Source organism: Pleurodeles waltl, chromosome 2_1 (genome assembly GCF_031143425.1).
Source record: "Pleurodeles waltl isolate 20211129_DDA chromosome 2_1, aPleWal1.hap1.20221129, whole genome shotgun sequence".
Classification (NCBI taxonomy): Eukaryota; Metazoa; Chordata; class Amphibia; order Caudata; family Salamandridae; genus Pleurodeles; species Pleurodeles waltl.
Genome location: NC_090438.1, coordinates 304,291,029 through 304,315,098, shown reverse-complemented (window position 1 = coordinate 304,315,098; position 24,070 = coordinate 304,291,029). Strand labels below are relative to the sequence as shown.

The 24,070-nt window shown below is 44.7% G+C and overlaps 1 protein-coding gene across 2 annotated transcripts in view; it reads left to right on the top strand.

Annotated features, from left to right (window-relative positions):
• The window catches only part of DOCK11 (dedicator of cytokinesis 11), a 1,108,606-nt gene that overhangs the window by 131,596 nt on the left and 952,940 nt on the right, over positions 1–24,070 (top strand). For both annotated transcript variants that reach the window (XM_069212535.1, XM_069212533.1), the window contains exon 4: positions 2,655–2,737. In XM_069212535.1, the coding sequence (XP_069068636.1) occupies positions 2,655–2,737 (83 nt within the window). The remainder of the gene's footprint in view (positions 1–2,654; positions 2,738–24,070) is intronic.

Below are 24,070 nucleotides of genomic sequence, written 5' to 3'. Positions count from 1 at the left end.
TGTAAAGCATCAAACTCCCTATTAGTAAGTGTGCAAAGAGGGCTTGGTCCTTTTTAGTTGTACTGAATATGTATAAATATTGCCATTTTGTTCCCATTTTAGATGTTTTGAGGCAATTAGTAAAAGGGATCTAAGACTAGTACATAAAAATGCCTTTGTGAATAAGTCCATTAATTTGACTTGTGCATTTTCAGTTTGCAATCAGTGTTTTCTTTGCCCCTAAAGGTATAAAAACATGACCTCATTCAAAGATATCTGCTATTTGTTTCTCATGATCTTATTTTGATGACTATTTCATTGGTGTTCACTGTCATGTGAAGACAATTGGCTAGAGGTTTCAGGTAGGTGGGCTGGTTTGTGAATATGTATCCATTATGAACGATGCAGATTCTTTCAAGGTGGATGCAGACAGAAGAGGTAGTGAGCAACTCGTCAATGGGGCCGGAGGGGAGAAATAATATTTCTGCTTACTGGTAATTAGACAAGCTGCTGCATGGAAGGCATCCTCGAGAGGGAACATAGTGGAGTTGGAGGCTGGTTTGATAGGCATTATCTCCAGCCATATGGATAAAAAAACAGGGCTTCCACCACAGGCTTTAAAGTGTTAGGGGCAATGAAGCGTTTAATCATGAAGAAGAGGATTGGAAACAGTCTGTAAGGGCTTTTATATTGACAAACTCCTTAAGTTTGAGAGAAGAGGGTAATTGGGAAAGCAGAGAGATTGTACTTTTGAAGCGGAAGAAAAGAAACCATCAATTCCATCAAGAAGTAGTATTCAGGACTTAATCAGTTGTTGCATTATTCAACTGTTAATTAGGATGAATTCAGTTTGTGTTGGGTTTAGTTGAAATGGAGAGAGGATCTTCATGATTCAATAATTTGGCAACAGTTTTAATCATTGGGCACCTGCTCTGAGATAAAGCTGCAAGTCAACAATCTGTTAGTGAAGGGAGATATTGACCTGGGCTGGGAGTGCACTGCAGGGCTCCATGTAAACGATGAAGATCGTGGAGACTAGGATAGAGCTTTGAGGACCACCTAATAGCCTTATCAGTAACTGGAATTACCCTACTAAGAGTTAGTAGAGCAGCATTCAATCTTGCTATCTGATTAAGATATCTCTACAAATACAGGAAAGCTGCATGCATAGTGGGCTTGCCATGTTCACAAATCAAGGGTGGGGCACACTCCTGAATTAAGAGATCATACCCAATCATGTATGATTTTGGGCACTTATAGGTAGTTTCCAACTCAGTTAATGTGCTCCTCTCTAACACTGGATTTGAAGCCTTTCAATGATAAAAATATTGTGGGACAACCCTTATACGGATAGAGGTGACAAAGTTGCATGTGGGAGAGCACATTTGTGTCATCTGCCAAAAATGCCATAAAATTATATTTTACACTTTGAAGTACTTCAAGAAATCCATGAGTATGATACATTTACTGGCACACTGATAGGATTCTTTATTTTATTTTCATGATTTTATGCACAAGAGGAGCACATTAAAGACATCAAGAATCATGTAAAAAACAAAGTTGTACAATCCACAATACATCATTTAAATAAAAAAGTACATTATCATCAAGTATAAAATGATCGTGTAAAAAAGTCAGGAAGCCAATACAAAAAAACGTATAGATAAAACAGATCGACATTGCAGGAGGGACAAACCCACCGAAATTCAATTCAGAGCAATGATTAAATAACTCTCTAACAATAATGCTATTATTGTACATTTATTTAAGATCAGAAAGTCCTCCTCCTGCCCATCTCTGCTTCCCCGTTTGCCTAGCATTCTCCCCTGCCGTTGGCATAAGCTTCTTTCCAGAGTACATAAAAGCAGCCATGCTAGTCATTGATGAAATGTAGAAGGGACTGGATTGAGCTATGCTGCAGCCATTCAAATGCGAGCTACAATCATGGCAATACAAACCAAAAGCTGTCCCGAACTGCCCCCTACACTATTATGGACTCCCAGCCGTATCAATGGGGAAGTTAAAGTCACATCCAGGTGGAGTGCCACCATCAATAATCCAGTTATTTCTTGTTTGAATAAATTGAATACTGGGCAAGTGCATGTGCTCCAGATCTGCTTCCGGTTTTTGACACCAGGAAAGGCCTACACTTCTCCCTCTTTTAGCAATTTTAGTTGGGGTGTGGCACAGGTAAAAGATTGTTTTATAATGTTGCGCCTGCAGCCCCTCCGATGAAAGGAGGGTCCGTCCAAAGTCGAGTGATTTATAGAGGCAGCAATCTGTAGTATCTAACTTTCCTTGCCACTTCTCCGAGTGCCTCTCTGGATCATAGATCCAGATTCTTTGTCAATTCTTAAAACGTGATAAGTCAGCTCGAAACGGGGAGTTGTCCTACGGGTGCAAATCCTGAAGTTTTCCCCTGCACTTTTATGAATTCTGATCTGGGTGCTTTCTTTGTTTCATCAAAGCCAGAGGATGGAAAGGTCATGTTTAGTGTAAATATTGAGCCGTTTAAGAGTCCGAGAATGGGTATTATGTTCCTGGCCACAGCTGTATGTTGTAAAATATGGGAACTGCCATTTCCCAATCAGTAAACCATGTGCAAACTGTAGAGCCACTTCTTATTGTAAATCATTACTTGAAATGTATTAATTAATTGTTAATTATTGTTGCAGTGTATTAAGTCTTACAACTCAGACTGGAAAGTTGTAAATTATAAATATGAACCATATTCTGGGGATTTTCGAACGCTGCCTGAGTAAGTACCATCAAATATTTAGAGCTTGCTTTAATGTAATAATATTGTAATAAACAAACACCTTTGTCGGTGAATGCTACCCACGTTCATTTTCTGTTATATTTCTATAGAGATAAAGGAAAATTACGTGATGGAAAGTTTTTCAGTTGAGGACAGTACCATAAAAATAGTGCAAATATGAATACATGAAAATCACTGACTTTCTTTTATGGAAATGAGGCAAACGAGGCAAATCTCTCTAGGTGCATTATTATCACGAGCCTGTTTATTGGCTTTATTTCCAACATGTGCCCAGAATTGTTCAAAATTATATGTTTCAATATTTCACAAATCTGCCCTTTGGCTTTGGTAGACATGAGAAATTGAAACCCTTTCATAAGCACACTCTAGTGTGCAACATTCAGCACACAACAGGCAGCAACTGGGGAGGGGACAGCAATTTGGTAAAATTGCAGCATGTATTCAGGTGACTTTCCTGAAGCACTTACAGTTTGGGGACTTTTAGATCAATCTGGATTGTGCCTTTTAACAATACAAACTGCAACCCATTTTTAGAAAATCTCTTTAATCGTTTTGCATTTTGTGCTACACAGAGGAACAAATGATGATAATATATGGTAAATATGAGGGGCTCGAATATCCGGTATAATTTAGCACAACGGACTGGCCTCAGTTAAATATGATAACCCACTCTTCAACAATTTGCAAAGAATCCAGTATTTCTGATGTAGGTGGAGGGCGTGTCTGCGATTCTGAATATAGATGTCATGTAATATTCCACAGATGACGATCAGCATTTCCTTGTAGTCTCCCTGAGTGTGGCAGGTGGGTACAGGCAGTGGAAGGTGTCAGGAACTGCTAGGCCCTCCTGGATCAGATTAGAAAGATGAAGCAATCGCGTTCGGGAACAGCCGACATCCAAGGTGATTCCCAGGTGAGCACGCCCACTGAGACGGGAGAAACGGGCTGCACTCTTCCACTACAGTAAGCTCACTAAATAACCAAAGTCCATCTGGCAAAACGGTGAGCACTTTGAGGGGCAAAAGGACCCACACTCTGGGGTGAAGATCAAAGGAAGTGTGGAGTACTACTGGGTGGTCCTCCACCCACCTCTTTTCTGAATCTAGACATTAAGGGCCAGATGTAGCAAAGGATTTGCGCGTCGCAAACTGCGAAAATCGCAGTTTGCGAGGCGCAAATGCCTCTTTGCCATGCAGAAATGCATATTGTATGCATTTCAGAATCGCAAATAGGAAGGGGTGTTCCCTTCCTATTTGCGATTCGGAGTGGTATGCAATACCATTTGCGACCGCATATGCGGTCGCAAATGGTGTCGCAGTTACCATCCACTTCAAGTGGATGGTAACCCACTCGCAAATTGGAAGGGGTCCCCATGGGACCCCTTCCAGTTTGTGAATGGACCCAAAACAATTTTTTCAGGGCAGGTAGTGGTCCAAGGGACCACTGCCTGCCCTGCAAAAATACCGAAACTAAAGGTTTCGTTTTTTTTTTAAGTGCAGCTCGTTTTCCTTTAAGGAAAACTGGCTACACTTAAAAAAAAAAAAAACTGCTTTATTTACAAGCAGTCACGAACATGGAGGTCTGCTGACTACAGCAGGCCTCCATGTTTGCGAGTGCCTAGACTCGCTATGGGGCCGCAATTTGCGACCCACCTCATGAATATTAATGAGGTGGGTCATTGCGACCCCATAGCGAGTCGCAGACGGTGTCTGAGACACCGTTCTGCATTGCAAATTGCGACTTGCAATTTGCGAGTCGGAAGGACTCGCAAATTGCAAGTCGCAATTTGCAATTTTCCTGCATCTGGCCCTAAGACACAACCATGGTTCATGATAAAGGGGCAAAAGTTATACACAATCACAAATTGGAAGGGGGAGGGCACACAGGACACAGACATGAGTGGACTCTCCAGACCAGCAGTAAACAGGGACTTTTTAAGGCAGGGGCTAAGTGAGCTCTGGCCCAGGGACCCAGCCTTTCAGACCCCCTCTAGAGCCAGATCTGTTCTGCAGAGAGTTGCCCTGATGACCTTAAATAATTCTTAAAAAGGTTGTTTTTAATACCATTTTCTTTTAATTTGTTTTTAATGTGGGTGAAGTATGAGAGTTTGTTACAGACATTTTGTAGAGAAATGTTGTGTTTATGTTTCATGTTTCATGAAACGCCATAAAAAAAGTTTCTTTTCGGATCAAAACAGGACCTCACATATATGAAATGGGAGGGGGTCACAAAGATTATTAGCGGCAATATTAGTGAGCTGATGCTGTGTTACAATATTGAAACCATACATCTAGAATTTGGGCGAGTTCAGTGCTTAATTTGTGCTTGTTGTTTCCTGTGCGGGGCACTGGCACTCATTTTTTAGGGCAGGCACTTATTTTTCTGCCTCAAGCATTTACTGCAAGCAAAAGACACATATGGGAAAGACGGACGAAGAGAAAAACAAAAAAGCATCACAATGTGAGAAAGCAGAAAGCTGCAAGAGTGAGCTCAAGGGGTAGGGAGTGGCTGTAAATGGATTGCAGAAGCTCGAGTTGGCTTCAGGATTACGCTGCCTTAGTATTCTGTGTTTGCACATTTAATTTCAGCAGCTGCGTGTTTAAGAGGGCTTTGGGCACCAGCACCTTTTTATTAACAAATTAAGCACTGGACAAGTTTGTCTGTGCACTGTCAGTGACAAGGCCAAAGAGGGCACGAAAGAGCTGATATTGGATCATACATTTAAAGCTGTTCAGAATAGGGGCCCCCCTAAATATATTTGGCCCAGGACCCCCAAAATCCTTAATATGTCCCTGGCAGTAAGAAGGGAACAGGATCACCCACTAAAGGAACCAATGTTGGGGATCAGAGAAACCAGATCTGGCCTTGAGAATAAAATCGACACAATGGCTGTTGACATGACCTTGCTCTGGACAGATGTTAGGAGAGTCACAAAAAGAGGGTCCACAGAGGAGAACACAATGAAGGCCCATAAGCAATCCATCAAAATGCTGCAGGAAGAAGTGTGACAAATTGAGGAAACCACCTACCACCTTCACTCTAGAGCAGAGGATGCAAAGGGGAGATCCCACTGCAACAACATACGGATGGTGGGTTTCCCCAAAAAAGCAAACGGCACAACAGTAGAAAGCTTTATCGAGAACTTTATACAAACTGTAGTGAAACCAGATGATCTAGCCCCAATTTTCACAACAGAATAGGCCTTCCATGTGCTGAACTCCCCACTACAGCCTAGGATGAGATCACAGCTTATCATAGCACAGATCCAAAATTTCAGGGACAGGGAAACACTCCTACGAGCGGCTCGCCTGCATAGCCCATTACACTTTGAGAACCACACCATCATGATCTTTCTGGGTTACACTTAGGAGGTGCAAGCTAGCCTAACATCCTTTGTGTGCATCCTTTGTGATACTCCAAAAATGCAACCTGTAGTACATGATGGTCTTCCCCAACAAGCTCAGAGTCCTAGCAGAAGGTAAATCCTGGTTCCTGAATGGATGAAGCGTGGGAGAGGTTGCAGGAAAGAAGCCTAATGGCAACCAGACTACAAAAAGGCTCACAATCATCACCAAAGGGTCTCGATTGAGAGGAGAAATTACTCACAGATTCTGCGATAGTAAAAATAAACCTTGGTCTTAGCAAAAAGAAACATTGAGGCTGACATTGATGAGGTTTAAAGAGACGTCTTGTAGGAACATGCTTAGTCTGTGGCTCAATCAATCAATATTTTTAGAGCGCGCTACTCACCCGTAGTGTCTTAAGGCGGTGTGGGGTATGTCCTCAGGGTTCAGTCAAAGAGCCAGCTGTGTCGAAGAGCCAGGTCTTGAGGTCCTTCCTGAATTGAGATAGTGATAGCGACTGGAGAGGTATGGTGTTCCAACATTTTGCCACAAGGTAGGAGAACGATCTCCCTCCATTCGAGGACTTCCTTATGCGGGGTACGGTGGTGAGCCACTGCTGGGAGGATCGGAGAGGTCTGTCAGGGGAACAAAAGGTGATACGGTGGTTGAGGTATCTGGGTCTAAGGTTGTGGAGGGCCCTGTAGGCGTGTACGTGGAGCTTGAAGTTGATCCTCTTATTGCCGGGAAGCCAGTGGAGATCTCTCAGGTGTCCTGTGATTTGTTCTCGGCAGGGGATGTTCAGGATGAGTCTGGCAAAGGCGTTCTGGATTTGTTGTAGCTTGCTCAGGTTCTTCTTGGTGGTTCCGGCATAGAGGGCATAGCCGTAGTCAGGTCTGCTTGTGATCAGGACATGTGTCACGGTTTTGCAGTAGACACTTGGGATCCATCTGAAGATCGTCCGTAGGAGTCTGAGGGTGTGGAAACAGGTGGAGGCAATGGATTTGACCTGTCTTGTCATGGTGAGCTCTGAGTTGATGATGATGCTGAGGTTTACGTGCGTGGTAGGGGGGGGGGCTGCCAAGTGTTGAGGTTCACCTGGAGTCATCCCCAGCTGAAGAGGAGGATCCCAGGAGAGGATCTTGGTCTTGTCAGAGTTTAGCTTGAGGCAGCTCTCCTTCTTACAGGCGGCAACTGCTTCCATCTTGTCTTGGAAGTTCTTCTTGGCCATTGTAGGGTTTTCAGTTAGGGAGATGATCAGCTGTTAGTCATCAGCGTAAGAGACGATGTTCAGTCCGTAGTTTCTGATGATTGGGGTGAGCGGGGCCATGTTGATGTTGAACAGCCTTGAGGGACTCAAAGAGGATCATTGGGGTACTCCAAGCTGATCTCTGTATGGTCTGACAGGTGTGACGGGAGTCTGACAGTCTGCGTTCTGCCTGTCAGGAAGGAGTGTATCCACTGAACTGCCTTTCCGTGTATGCCTGCTGTGTGGAATCTGGCGCATAGGGTGCAGTGGGACACTATCTTGAAGGTGGCCAATAGGTCCAATAGGATGAAGGCTGCTGTTTGGCTGTGGTCGAGGAGAGAGTGCATGTCAACTTTTGCGGCAGGCAGGGCAGTTTAGGTGCTGTGATTAGTTCTGAATCCTGAGAGGGAGATGTCCAGGATGTTGCTGTCCTCGATGTGTTGGTAGAGCTGAGCGTTGATTGCTTTTTTGGAGACCTTGGCTTGGAAAGGCAGCAGCAAAATGGGGCAGTAATTCTTGAGATCCATAGGGTTTCTTCAAGAGTGGGTGGATCTTGGCGTGCTTCTGTCCTCAGGGTAAATGGCTGACTCTAAGGAGCAGTTGATGGTCTTGGGGAGTTTGGGTGTGATCTAGGCACTGGCCTTGTTGAAGATGTAGTGGGGGCAAGGGTCGGTGGGGGCTCCGTAATGGTTGCTGCTCATGATGGAGTGAGTCTCATCTGTTGTGAGGGGGGTCCAGGTGTACAGGAATAGTGGGGGCTCAGTGGATCTAGGTTGGAGTGTTGTTGCTGAGTTCAGAGAATCTGGGGGTCCAGTGCTGTTTTAGATATCCTTGATTTTCCAGTGGATGAAGTCAGCTAGTCTGTCGCAGAGGTCCTAGGATGGTGGGATGTTAAAGGCCTCAGCTTGTGGTTTAGCGAACTCCTTGATGACAGCGAAAAGGTCTTTTGTGTTGTGAGTGGTGGCGTTGATGCAGTCCTGCAGGGCAGTTCTTCTGGTGGATCTGATGAAGCCATGGTGGTATCTTGTGGAGGATTTGAAGGCTGCGTGGTCCTCAGGGGATTTGTTGTTTTTTGGCTAAACTGTAAAACCATTCCCAGTATGAACAGAGGAACAAGTCACACCATTGATGTGCACCTCAAAGAATTTGTCTCATTCCTGCCAGAGTCTGAGAGGAGTGACACCGACTCAGGAACATAAATAGTTTTGATGTTAAAATGGGGCAAGCGACAAGCATCCCTGGCACTAGGGAGGCTAGTAGGTGAAAACTCAGAGCCTGGGGAAATAGGAAGGGGGAGTTTTACGGGGTGGGTAGTTGTCCATCTTGGCAGCACAAAACACGGCCGTTGGGGAGAGTGCGGCCAAGGACTTCATGATAGATTGTAACACCCACTGTCAATAACACCCTGGAACTAGGGAGCCAGGTCTCTCTGTCATTTCATTGAACGTGAATGGGTAGGGCAACAAAATGAAAATAAGTGTGGTGTCCCAGTTTCCTCTTCTTGTTGTTGGTGGGTAATCATTGTGGATTTCTTGGAAGGGAGAGATTTAAGGCTCTGGTTCACTCTAGTTTTACCTTCAGGTCCCCCAGAGTCTGTATCCTAGCACCTAGCTGCTGGTCACTAACACATGGGTAGTTCTGGGAGTATGTTGGGCAGCAGTGACAGGTGAACGGAAATGGGGGAGGCTTACAGTGCCCTCCTGGTGTCTGCTGCTCAGATTGCAAAGTGTGACCCTGGGGAAAATGGGAGTCTGGCTGACCAGATTGCCTGGCTCCTTTACATCATCATAGGTGACTTTAAACTAAGGATGAGATGAGAGATAGCAAAAACATCAGGGGTTCACATTCTTGGGGGGGGGGGAGATGGGTGGCTTCAAAACTTTGCATCAGCTTTGGGTCTAATGGATCTCTGGCAAGATGAGATGAGCACAAGCAATACTCTTATGTGCTGGACTCACTGACTCAATGTCCAGGTTGGACTATTTCCAGGTCCTGCAGGTTGAGGGATACAGATTTACTGACACTAGCAATGGAGACATTGGACCACTCTGATATGCACATGGCTTGATTTACAAATTCCTCGGTAACAGACAGAAAGGAGACTAGACGCCTGGCAGCTCACAGATTAGAATACTAAGAAACTCATTGACATTAGTACATTGTAGCATTTTGAAGAAAACACAGAATCTGTGACATTGAAACTAGTGGTCAGGGAAGCTTCTATAGCAGTATTACGAGGCAACAGATCTTTCACACAGCACGGAAAAAGAGGGAAAGGACTCAGGTTTTGGGAGACATACTGTGTAGATGGGAAGCAGAAAGTACAGAAATCGTCATCCATGAACTCCTGCACTGAATACAATCAGGGACGAGTACAGACGATTGATGGTGAGTGCAGCCAAAGCATAGTATAGAGCAGTGGTTCCCAACCTTTTGACTTCTGTGGACCCCCATTTTATCAGTACTGGAGCCCGGGGACCCCCACTGAATCATTATTGGAACACGGGGACCCCCAAGGAGTCATTACTGATACCTGGGACCTAATATTATTAAATTTTTTAAGCAGCCGCGGACCCCCTGAGGAGGCTTCGCGGACCCCCAGGGGTCCCCGGCCCACAGGTTGGGAACCACTGGTATAGAGCACAACAACATAGGCTATATGAAAAGAGGTAAAATATGAGGTAACTACTAGCATGGCTGGCAATATGCAAAAAGGATCAAAGGTGGATCCTCAGGGTTGAAACCACAGAAGGGATGTTGATCAGTGAGGCTACAGAAATAGCACACACATTTCATGAAGCACTTGGTTGATCTGTTTCAATCCCCGATAGGATAAGCCCTGGAGGAGCTTGAGAGTTTTGTCAATAGCAAACCCACTCACCCTGGGCTAGGATGACAGGGTGTTTGCTGGATCACTTATTCAGGAAGGAGGAGCTTGGGAAGGTAATTCAACAGCTCAAGATAGAAAAGACCCCTGGCCTGAACAGGTTTCTCCAGAATACTTTAACAGTTTGAGTGGGAAGATGGTTGAACCAATCCTTGCCATGTGGTACAAGGCCAGAGACAAGGAATGTCTCCCAGGGTATCTCAGATAGGTGATGGTGACTCTCATTCATAAAAAAGGCAAACTTGTGGAGCAGTGCTCTTCGTTCAGACTCATCACTTTGCTTAGCATAAAGGCGAACGTCTTGGTGAAAGACTTTGTGAACTGCCACCTACAAATGATACACAGAATAATAGCCCCTGATCAAATAGGAATCATGACCCTAAAGGTCTTTAGTCATGACCTTAAATGGCTACATAGCTTCTTAACAAGATATTATCTAATAAACGAGCCCACAACTAGTTTGGCCATAGATGCCAAAGAAGGAGAGGACTCTGTGGTGTGGCCCTATGTTTTTGTAATTTTGTGAAAAATTGGGTTTGGCCTGGGGTTCATGGTCTGGGTGCACCTATTGTGTACTATACCTAGTCTGAGTTAATGGCACTCTTTCAGGAGAGTTTATTCTGGGAATGGAGAGTATGCAGGTCTTCCCACTATCCTTCCTTCTGCTTACTCTGGCAGTGGAGTCATTATCATGCTGGGTGAGGATAGATACTCAGATCATGAATCTGCATTGGGACCTGAATTGGGAGGATGTGATCTCCCTACATGCAGAAGATGATGTACTATATCTGACAGATCCATTACATTCAATACTATAAGTTCTGGACATCCTGGGTATTTTAAGAAAATACTCAGGAGACCAGATTAACTAGCATAAATAGGTGGTATTCTCAGTCACCTCGCAATAACCATTAACGGGTTGGGAGATGCTCCTGATGTGGGTGCAGATGAGATTTAAATAACTGGGCATTTACGTGACAGTAGTCCTGACTACATTTCATAAGAAGAACCTGGGGTGGATTCTGGAGGAGGAATATAGAAGGGATGTGGAACACTGGCGGGGCCTCCCCTTTACACTATTGGGCAGGGCTGCCCTATACAAGATGGTAATGCTGACTGAGTTCCTTTACGGGTTATAAAACATGAAGTATGAGGTCACCAACAATTTCGTTCAGTTGTTAGATGCTGTGACGCATACACTGTTTTGGAACAGTGGTGTTCCCAGGACTGTGTTGGCAACCCTGTCCAGGGTACAGTACCACAGGGGTGAAAGGCTTCCTAACGTACAGCTTTATTACTAGTCACTCCAGTTGCACGTTGTGAATGAGTGGGCATTGGCCTCCCAGCAAGAACCGGCGGTGATGACTGAAGGAGGATGACCCCTGGGGGTGTTACATTTACAAAACATACACTATAAGCCAGGCGACTATGTCTTAATCCCTGTCGGACTTAGTGATGGATGCACAGAAGAAATTGTTATATTGCATGGGATGCGAGCTGGAAACCCCACCATAGGGCTCTGATGTGCTGAAGGAGCCCCAATATCTGGAGGGACGGAAGACAATAGAATGTACTGAGGAACTCGAAGCTGAAAGATGTGTGGTACCTGCAGGGGATTTTCCCAATTGGTGAACTCCAGCAACAAACCTGCAGATAGCCAATATTTCAGTGATTCACAATTAAGTCATGTCTTCATAAGATATAGAGTCAATTTTCTGGTAGTAGTGGTGGAGACACCTTTGGAATACAGGTTGATGGCAAGCCCCTTGGTAAAAATCGCAGTGTCTCAGATATACAGAACATTGTTTGCAAACACCAGTCCCTAACTAGAGGTACTGAAGGATAGGTGGTAGAGAGACTTAGGAATTATAGAGGAAAGAGGATGGAACAAAGCATGGCACTAACCACTTGAGATGCCCATAAGGGATGGGTCAAGCCCAGTGCAATTTCGGATACTGCCCATGTATATTTTACCAGGACTCGGTTGCTCCACATGGAGAAGATTGATAATGAAAGGCACCTGAAAGAGTGTGGCCAAGAAGGTACACTGATTCACACCATTGCAGTTCATCTGGTCGCAAGTGGGGAGCACACAGGTGGTGGAAGAAGATATTGATTTTATCCTGGCTCTGGTCACCCTGGGGACATGGAGAGATCAGACTTTATTAGAATACACATTTCTGATCTGCTACATAGCCCTGACTATGGCTAAGGGAGATATCTTCAGACTGGGGAGTAGTCCATTGGTGCTTAGTTGAAATGACTGGGCCATTAATACGGATTGGTGTATGAGGGCTGAGGAGACAATGCACGCAGCCCGTGTACGTCCACGCAAAACTGCAAAGAATGGAGACAATGGAGGGGCTATCGTGGAATGGACTGAAGACACGTGTTAGTGTGGCAAGACTATACTTTCATGGGTACAAGAACTGAATATCAAGGAAACGAAAAGGCAACCGGGCTTGAAGGATGAGCGGAGGTTGGTGTGTCCAGCATTGCACTTGTAAGTTCCGTGTCATGTCCATACTCCCAACTTTATTCATACTTTCAAATGCTACTAGTTGAAGTTTTTGGAACTGTCAGACCTTACGTTCTCGCTTGTATTATGCAATGATTTTAGTATCATTGCAAGATGTCATTAAAAAGATTTGGAAAAAAATAATCCATTATTTCTGAAATTATCTAATCTATTATAACCCAACAAAAAGTGCATGTAATGTTTGCCTTTTCTTCGGTGCCATGCTCTTTCGCTCTAATGTGTCTACTCGATGGAAATGATTGAGATTGTGGCATTCTATAAAAGCTAGAGTTTTTTACATTTCTTCTGTTTTGAAGCCCCAGGGCCTTAGTTTGAATTCTATGCTTCCAGCAGATGTTAAGCAATATTTCCACCTGTCGGTAGTCACTGCCCAAGTATATGAGAGACTGTTTCAGAAACTCTGGCTCCAATTTCTTATAAATTCTAAAGTGCGCCTGTAGAGCAATTTACCTGCATCTTGACAAAAAACACCGCACAGCAATGGTGCAAGGTTTTTCAGTGCTCGAGGCAAAATGACATTTCGATTAAATGTTCCATATCTCTTTCAGCATACTTTTTCGGGCCCTTTGCAATGAATTCACCAACTATTTCCATGACATCTACCGCATCCTATTTCATATACCACTCTTACCTCTTGTTAGGCCATTATTTTACAAAAGGGGTGGAACGTGGGTGCACAAAAAGCGTTTGAGAGGATAAAGTCATGTTTCTGATCTACGCAATCAAGATATGACGACATTTACCTCTCAAAAATGAGATTTGCTCTAATGAAAATTCCACAAAATCAAATCTGCTCATGCACATTTATGCTTCATTTTCGCATTAGGAACTGTTCACCTGGGTTTAATGCAGAATGCCAATGAGAGAACTCTGAGAACATTTGATAGTCTTAGGTTCTCAAAACTCCTGGGAGTCATTGTGAATTTAAAGAGTGTTAGAAATTTGCTCCAAATGTATAAGTAATACCTCTGTCGGAGCAAACACACAGGGGAAATATGCCTTCCCATTGTCCAGCTGTTGAGGCAGGCTTGAGAAAAACGCTATTTACCAGAGTGAGACTCCCAGAAGGATAGAATGGGAATAGGATAACCCACCCAACAGAGACAAGAAAGGGCACCCAACGTGTGCTTCCAAAAAAGAAAGAAATGCTGGTCTCTGTGCATTGCTACTTCCTTCTCTTATAGCTTCTCCTCAAACACAAAAGGCAAATCATATCCCTTCCATTCACTCACTAATCCAAAAAAGTAATGGCAAGCAATTCATTCGGCAAAAGCCTTGCATATATAAAAATTATTATGAGTTGTTGTAATAGCATTAGTAGTAGTAGGGTTGGTAGTAGTAGTAGTAGTAATAAGCTGTCACACAGTCAATTACCTCAGGCAGCTCCTTTCCCTTCAAGTCACATAAACCACTGGAAACTGCTTTCATCTTTCACTCACAACAGGACATGATGTCACTTACTGTTACATAATGCTAGCAGAGGTTCAGGCACGCCAAGACCACCTAGGGCTGCGGGGGAGGGGAGTCTCTAAATGATCAGATGCTTTAAAGGCATGGCAAACTGACCTTCATACTGCACGACCCCTGCACGCACAGGGTAAGCCACCAGTTTGGACTCTCACTCCGCATAAAAATAAGACATCGATTTGAGCCAACAGAATGACTGCCAGTGTTTTTGTGAGGACTCTGCGGTGCGGATGATGCACGGTTATTCCTTGTAGAAATGGTATATAAGCTTTACCTGTCCAAGCTTTAATCCTTGGCTGCAGCAACGTCTCTGTCTATGTAATTACAACACTTTATTTGTCTCTTTCGCTCATTTGTTTGGTTGTTCCCTATAGTTTGCTGCATTAGCTTATCCCTACAAATAAATTTAAAGTCAATGTTACTTTATTTGCAATATATGTTCATACAGGCTTAAAGAAACCACATAATTTGTTTCAAAGACTGCTTACCGAACAACAAAAAAAGACTTCCTATTTACATCAACTAATGGCAGATTTTCTCTAGAAAGTGTTTCATTTCTCCCAACTACAATAAAGCATCTGCCACTCCTTCAGATGGATAGGGTGTAAATATATTTTTTTGTTTTTGGCTCATAACATGAAGAAGTTTGGAATTGTCTTCCTTCTACTAACACTTCAGCGTTTTCTCTGACTTTATAGGTATTTATTTATTTATGAGATTTATAATGCACACAGCTACCCAAAAGGGTTTCCCTGCACAGTGGAGCAAGGTAAGGTGTTCAAGTCCAAAACCTAGGAGATCAAGTAAATAAGGAAAGACAATTAGAAAATACAGGTCTTTAGGCCTCTGTGGTAGGGCAGTAAAGAGTTACAGGTCCTTAGAGATTCTGGCAAGGAATCCAGAGAAAGAACGTCCTTTCATACGTGCAAGTAAAAATCTCGGTACTGCAAATAAAGATTGATGGGAAGACCTGAGAAATCAAATGGGCAGGTAAGGCTTCACCAGTTCCTGAATATAACGTAGTCCATTTCCCTGTTTAGTACTGAACATGTAGAAGAGCTTTAAATTCAATTCATTTAGAAACTCACAAATATTTTTTCACTGACCAAATCGTTTGGTCTGGGATGTGACTAAGGGTAGCATTGTTGTTTGATCCAAAAAGTGCATTGCCTTCAATGCCACAATTCCAGCTACACATTGGGGTTGTGGGTGTCCTCTGTCTAAAAACCTGTCAAGACAAATAACAGAGCTGTGGGATTTGATGGGCATCTCCAAGGTGGGGGACCTTTGGGGAGACAAGGATTGGCTGACATTCCCAGACCTGCAGGACCAATATGAAATGTCGGGGTGCAGTTTCTGCGTTACCTGTAGATTAGGTCTCTTCTGAGGTGGAAAATCTCCTGTGACCAGGAGTTGGAGGACGAGAGCCTGGCACCCCACTTTGGATGCATGCTGTCTCACATCTATACTCTACACTGCTTAGTAATAGTCAGGCCCCTCTAAAGCAGTGCTGGGAGAAGGATTTGGGTCGTATGGAGGATTACCAGTGGGGGGCAACTTGTAGGTATCCTGGGGAGGTTGCCATTTGGATGGGGTTCCAGCTCATTTAGCTGAAGCTGTTGCATTGGACGTACTTTACTCGTATGGTTTCGGTTGATAAGGAGGTGCGATTAGGATTGGTGCCTGCGGGGCAGCAGACAGTAGTGTACACTGATACACACTCTTTCGAGGTGCCTATGCATTTAGCCTTTCTTGGGGGGTCCAAGATAGGCCCTAGGGGAGTGTAGGGGCGGCCCTGGTTCTCACTCTCTGGTCAGTCTGCCTGGGCATTCAGGGTGAGGTGACTTTTGATCGATACATGCTCCTATTGTGCAATGTGGCACTGGTGAGAAGGGATGTAGTGCAGTTTTCGGGCTGCACAGTACTGACACTGAGGGACTGGGAGGCTAATATGCAGTGATGCCAGCAAACTGAGGAACCAATCTAAGGAGCGCAGGGCTGTCCCTGAAAATTTGCAAAGATATGGGATAAGTTGTCTGATGAAGAAGGGTGTGAAGTGGGTGGATTCAGACGAGAAGGAGAGTCCCAGACTTGCCTAGGTGTGGGAATGATCTGTCGGTAGACCTTTGAACTTTATAAACTCAGGGCCTCATTTCCCAAGTTTCGGCCCAGGGCAGCGCCGCAAGCCTTTTAGCTCTGCTGCCCTGCGTCAAAACAAAAGGGCAGGAATGCGATTTATCTTTTAGATACAGTGCATTCCAGCCCTTGACCCCTGCGCTGGCACACAAATTGATGCCATGCGCCAATTCAGGCACTCTTGCAACACTGTGCAAGGGTGCCTACATTGCATGGAAGATTGTTTTCGTGCGGAAAGGGACAACTTACTGCACAAAAACAATCACAAGAGGCATTTCCCTTCTTCTCGGTGTGCTGCAAAATGCAGCACACCTAGAAAGAGGGAGAAATAGTGTTATTTTTCCCTGTTGCACCACTCGTATACCACCCCTGGGGAGGCATTGACTTTTGACACCTTCCTAGGTTTACAAAACCTTTTAAATCTGGGAAATCTGAAGACTGTGGATGCCTCAGATTGTCTAGCTGCTCTCACGACCTGTGGACCAGGCCGGTGGAACCCAGAGAGGACCTGCAAAGAAAGGGGACAGAGTCCAGCACCCTCAGAGGTGCCCAGGAGGTGCAGGTGGCAATGCCCACCCTCCTGAAGATGAAGTTCCTTGCAGTCGGTGGAAGAGGAAGTCCATCTGCGGGGTCCAGGAGCTGCAGAAGATCCCAGGAGTAACCTATGAACTGTCCTTTGATGGTTGCTGGATTGCAGGAGGGCTAGTGACCAGCTGGGTCACCAACAAGCACTGGCAAGTGCAAATAGGAAATGTAGAAGAATTTGCAAGGTTTTGGGGACCAGTAAGGTCCAGGAGACTCCACCCAGGAGGGGGAGTGAGAGCTGACCCTCAGCACACAGGAAGGCCAACAGAAGTTGATGGAGCCCCCACGAGTGACCCGCAGGCGCTGGACACGGAGTGACAAGGAGGCTTTACCAGCCCAGCAAAAGAGAAGTCCCACCTATCAGGAGTTGCAGGAGTTGCAGAACAGTAGCTGATCTTTGGTTTGCAGAGTGTTGGAGGCCGGGGCTTTTTGGAGCTTGGTGATCTCCCAGAGGAAGTGTCAACAACCCTTGGCAAGTGCAACAGTCACAGTGCACATGGGTGCCAGCCCAGTGGCAAGAGTAGGGGCCCACAGTCTCCCAACATGGATAGATTAAAAGCAGTACCCAGAGGAGGCCACAGATTCACCACCTGTGTTGCAGGATCTCCAGATGTCTGTGGACAGTAGACCCCTACAGCCGGTTGATGTTGTCTTGAGGTGCCTGTAGTTGTAGGGGAGTGACTACTTCACTTCAAGGGAGATACCTTTGTGCTTCCTGGTGCAAACAGAGTCCTTGTGACCCTGGAGGAGGCATAGCCTTGAATTCTTGCAGGATCCGGAGAAACAATGTTGCAATGGGAGCCTCCCCACCAGAAGCAGACTTGTTCAATTCCAATGAAGACCAACAGCGGTCCCTGAGTCCAGGAGCAGAAGATGTCTTGCAGAGTTCCTAGAAGAGTCTTGCTTGGTGAATCTGAGGACCCACCCACGAGGGCGCCCTTTAGTAGTCCTTAAAGGGGGTGGTCACTCTCTGCAGTGACCCACCTATCAGAGGGGACCAGGGACATAATCTACCTGGCCTACCAGTCAGATGCTCCCAGTCACAGGCTCTGCACATCTTATTTCCAAGATGACAGAATCAAGTGGCCACCTGGCAGAGCTCTGTGCACCTCCCTAGGGGAGAAGCTGGACAGGGGTGTTGTCACTCCTATGTCATTGGTGTAGTTTTGCATCAGAACCGGGGGTACCTGAACTGGTGTAAACCAGATTATGCAAGAAGGGCACCAGATGTGACCTTCAAAGCAGTCTGGGTTCACTCAGAGGTCACCCCACCCCAACCCTTAGACACCTAATACACAGGGAGAGGTGGTCACACCTCTCTTTTGCAGGAAATGCTTTGTTCTGCTACTCTGGCCTGAGGCTGTCTCACCAGCAGGAGGGCAGAACAGTGTCTGGGATCAGCAGCAGCGTGGGCTGGCAGCTATACCCTGTAAGACTGCACAAGTAGAACTGGGGGGATCCCCTAGGAAACCTCCAGAATGCATGGTATCATGGAACTAACAATGGAATCAGTTTAATGTAGTTTAATTCAAAACATGCGTATGTTTGGCGTAGTCATTATGTAGTTGGACCACTTGTGTTGATCGATGCCCACTACATACAAGGGTCTACAATGGTGCCCTGCTCATACAGGGGTACCCTCACACACTGCCTTGAGACCCTATGGGTGATTAGGCCCACTTTAGAAATCACTGATTGATTAATTGACACTTAGAGACATGTACCCTGCCCCTCGGCTGAAGGGCCTTCCAGAGAGGTGACTTATAATGTCTAAGTGCAGTGGTTAGATTTGGCAGCAAAAGGCTGCATACACCCTTCCACACAGACTGCAATGGCAGTCATGCAGTCACAGTTTGCATGGGCTCCAATGGGTGGCATAATGTATTCTGTAGCCCTGGTGTTCCACTGCTCTGGGTACCTAGGTACCATACACTAGGGACCTAAATGGGTGCACCAGTATGTCAATTGTGGGTGTGAAAGGTTACCAACAAGTAAATTTAGGGAAGAGAGCACAGTCTCTGGGATCCTGGTTAGCAGGATTCCAGTGAACTACAGTCCAATCACATTGACATCAGGCAAAATATGGGGGCAACTATGCCAGAAATATGGCACTTTCCTACAGCAAGAGACCCCTCAGACTTTCATATTTCACAGACGTTATCAGGCCTTATGTTGAATGGCGGTCCCATGAAGTGCGTGGTGGACTGCATGAGCCACAGGGGGATCCATGCACTTCATGATGCTATACCTCGGCATGCATCCTGAGCTGCCTCACTGTGGTAGCACAGTTGGGCCTTATTTAGGGCTCAGCAGATGGGTTACTCTTTCACAAATGTGACCGATATCTCACCCGCCATATTACAAGTGTATTATTTCCAATGGCACTTGTTATACGACAGCAAGATATCCGTTAAGTTTGTGACAGAGTAACCTGTCCACCGAACATTAAACAAGGCCCCTTGTCTCTTCCACATATGACAAGACAGCAAACTTTTCATCCCACTCCTGCAATCTAATAGAACAGAAGCACTCAAACTCCAAATCTCTGAACTCTTGTGTTGTTCAGCAACACCTTGAGTCTCAATCCAATACTCTCTCCTCAATATTTAGAGCAACTTGCACCCAGTCCCTATGCATCTGCAACAACTGCCAAACGGCACTCAGGCTTAGTGTCCCTGGAATTATTATTATCATTATTATTATTATTGTTATTATTATTATTATTATTATTATTATTATTATTATTATTATTAACATTTGTAAAGCGCAACGCTCACCTCACAGGTATCCTGGTGCTATGCCGGATCATCAACAAGGTCCCTCTCTTCCGTATTTATTATCCATCTTTCCTGTCCCTTCATGAATATGGAGCTGTCTAATATTTAGGGAAGAGACAGACTTTTTAATCTTTCCTAAAGTCAGTAAGATTTGTACTGGCTCTGATGGAGGGCTGGCAGTTTATTCCACAGCTGGGCTGCCCTAACCTCAAAGGTTCTGCCACCAAACCTCACTTTCCTAAATTTCGGGAATGTGACAGAGGCATCCAGGGCATTGAAAGCAACAAAACTGAAATTGACTGTATAAGTCGTCCTCCCACCTAGGCAGGTTTCATTTGTGATGGATGCTACAAAGGCTTTGTTCCTGTTCTATTGGGATGTCACTGCTCAGCTGATCGCATCACACCCTGGAATGTACTAAATTAAGACATATGACTCCTTTACCCGAAAATCATGAGATTGTTCTTCTATACGGCCTACAGGCATATATGCCACACACTAGTTAATACAGTCATGTTCTTATTTGCATCTTCAGCCTAAGCAGGCCTTATTGCTAGCCATCGAGGGTGTGAGTGCCCAACTAATGCATCTCTGCCTAACTCTACATGGCACATAACTCAGCTCAGAGCAAATAACCACAGTCAGACTTCGTCACAAATTAACCCAGCATTGTCCTTATCTGCACTTTCATCAGCAGAATTGCATCTAACTTCACCATAACCTTTGCTCTGGTTACTCCCTCATATGTGCATGCAAAACTCACACTTCCTCTTCCTCCTCTTCCTGAAAGCGTGCTCCTGTATTATCATACATTTTGTATGTTAATTAGCAAATACGAACTGTTTTTTAAGTCAGGTTCATGCTTTGCCAAATGATTTGGCAAAAATATTTTGTTCATTCCCTTCTGGGTGGAAATGCAGCTATGTGGACTGACACCATTATGAGAAAGATATGATCCATTGCTCTACAATTACCTTGTCCTAAATATAGTGATGGTTCCAATTTTTCATATTTGTCACCATGCTAACGCGTTTGATCTGGATTTTCTCAAGATTAAACAAGTAATAAGGAGTTCTTGGCATACATGCCAATTTCAGTTGGTTGGCATTACCAACATCAGCCCACATGTTTCCTCATCAATACCACTCAATGAGCAGTCACAGATGTTGCTTTCCCCATTCAGTTCTAAATTACTAAACAGACCATATCTTCTATTAATGTAGTGATAGATTCTACCATCAATTTCATGAACATTCCCTATGCGTCAAAATATACGATTCCTACTCTACGCATGAAATATTTTGAAGTGGTCTAAGCAATAGAATGGTACATTTTTCCAGAGATGTCACCATTATGCATACAGAGCTTTTGCAGGTTACAAGTCTACATGGTCCTTCAGAAGAAATATCTTTTCATCAAATAAATGCACCTAAGTTCAGATTCATCTTTGGCTCGTCATAGCTCACCTCCTCCCAACTCCTCCCAACTTAGCATGCCCAACTGGTATCTCTGTCATCCCACTAATTTAGAGCACAAAGTTAGTAAGAATGTGAACAGACATTGAATGGCCCACACTTGGCTTATCAAGCATTCTTCCCTAGTGTACATTGCACTGGGATTCATAAAATAACTTTAGCAGATGTGTATTCAAAATATGTGGGCATGTTTACCAACGTGGAAGCTCAATAACTATGAAACCATGGGATTGTTCCATAGACCTTGTTCAGACACCAAGAATACCATAATGGTGCATATAACACTTACCACAGCTGAAGATGTGCTACTCAGGCATTTCTGTGTCGCATTCGCTCCTTGTGCCTAAAAGGTGGTGTATTACAGACATGCGTAGACTCCAAGGCAATCAACATCCCCATAAAAAATCAATATATGTTTATAATAATTGTTGTTTTCTTAGACCAACTCTATTCAGTCGCTATAAACATGAACTAGGATTTATATTGGGCATACAATCTGATATGTAAGAGGTAGGAGATGAGTTGAAGACTGCCCCAAAAGTAAATGCTGTCTTTATGATTATCAAGTACAGCTGTTTGGTCTGAGTAACATATCAGCTGCATTCCAACACTTCATGAGATCTTGTTGGATTATATTCTTTCTTGCTTGGTATTTTGTTTGGAGGAACTTTTTTACATTTTGAAACAAGTGAGAGCTGTACTACCCTAGTGTCAGGAACACAAACGGTATGCTTAACCCAATAAGTATAATTTGCCTAACCTGATAAGTATAATTCTACCTATGAATGCCCTTGGGTATCTATAGCGTGTACACTTTTCCAACCTGGATATGGATACCCGGAAAGTACAATGAGTGCTGTTAGACTTTTCCTCCTTGGGGTGGTCTCCCTTAACTTTTTGCCTCTGTTCCCCAGGTTGTTGATGTGTGCTGGACTCTGATTTTGCTGTTTCTGCTACTCTGGGCACTTTACCACTGATAACCAGTGCTAAAGTGCAAGTGCTCCTTTACAAAATGTGTATGTAATTGGATTATCCATGATTGGCATATTTGGTTTACTAGTAAGTCCCTAGTAAAGTGCACTAGAGGTGCCAGGGCCTGTAAATCAAATGCTAACAGTGGGCCTGCAGCACTGGTTGTGCCACCCACATAATTAGCTCTGTAATCATGTCTCAGACCTGCCATTGCAGTGTCTGTGTGTGCAGTTTTAACTGTAAATTCGACTTGGCAAGTGTACCCACTTTCCAGGCCTAAACCTTCCCTTTTCCTACATGTCAGAGACCCCTAAGGTAGGCCCAAGGTAGCCACAAGGGCAGGGTGCAGTGTATGGTTAAGGTAAGACATATAGTAATCTGTTTTATATGTCCTGACAGTGAAATATTGCTAAATTTGTTTTTCACTGTTGCAAGGTCTGTCCCTCTCATAGGTTAACATGGGGGCTACCTTTAAATCTGATTAAAGTGCAGATTCCCTTTGGGAGCGGATGGACATGTGGAGTTTGGGGTCTCTGAGCTCACAATTTAAAAATACATCTTTTAGAAAAGTTGATTTTAAGATTGTGTGTTCGAAAATGCCACTTTTAGAAAGTGAGCATTTTCTTGCTTAGACCATTTCTGTGACTCTGCCTGTTTGTGGATTCCCTGTCTGGGTCAGTTTGACAGTTGGGCTGGTTGCACCTCACACTGGATAGTGACACAAAGGGAGCTGGGGTGTAGCCTGCATATCCTGATGAGCTATTTGTGCTAGGAGGGAGGGGAAGAGTGGTCACTTACACCTGAAAGGGCTGTGCCTGTCCTCACACAATGCAGTCTCCTACCCCCTGGTGAGTGTCTGGGGCCTGGCCTGGGCAAGGCAGGATTTCACATTCACAAGAGACTTTACTTTGAAGTAGGCCTACTTCAAAGGAGAAATTGGGTATAAGAAGGGAACCCAAAACCACAGACTTTAGATCACTTCTGGACATCAAGAGGAACCTCTGCCTGGAGAAGAGCTGAGGAGAAGTGCTGCCCTGTCTGTGACTGTGCTTTGTGGAGCTAACCTGCAGTTGCTGCTTCTGCCAGAGTAAGAGGGCAAAGTCTGGACTTTGTGTGCCTTCCATCTTGTGAAGAAATCTCCAAGGGCTTGATTTAGAGCTTGCCTCCTGTTGTTTGAAGTCTCAGGGACAGCAAAGACTTCTCTCTGCCAGCACCTGGAGTCTCTGGAGAGACTCCTGCTCTGACCAGTGGTGTCCTATCCAGTTCCTGGGCCCTTGGAAGGAAAGCTGGTGGAAATCCAAGGAAATCGACTTCGGACGACTTCGGACCAACGCCGCTGCTGAATCCGGTGATGTCGCCTGCAACCGGCTCCGTGATCTTCGCTGGAGCACGATGACCTTTGCAGGCCCGACGCCGCCGCAGCCCCTCTGAAGTCCGCTACTCCGTGGAAGTCGCCGCACCACGTCATGACCGACGCCGCTCGAAGTGCGCGGATTCAACATTTCGCACTGACGCCGCGATCCCCGACTTCGCGCATCGACTTATTTTCACTCTTCACCACAGGTACTGTACTTGGGGGTCTACGTGACTCTGTGTCCGGCGCCGCTGGTGTCGGATTGTTGGGAACAACTCCGTCACGACGCTGTGTTAACACCTCATCGAAGCATTTTGTGTTTCTAAGCGCTGTTTTTGAGTTTAATCTTTAAAAATTCATAACTTGACTTGTGTATGTCGGATTTTTGTTGTTTTGGTCTTGTTTTGTTTAGATAAATATTTCCTATTGTTCTAAACTGGTGTTGTGTCATTTTGTAGTGTTTTCATTGAGTTACTGTGTGTGTTGGTACAAATACTTTACACCTAGCACTCTGAAGTTAAGCCTACTGC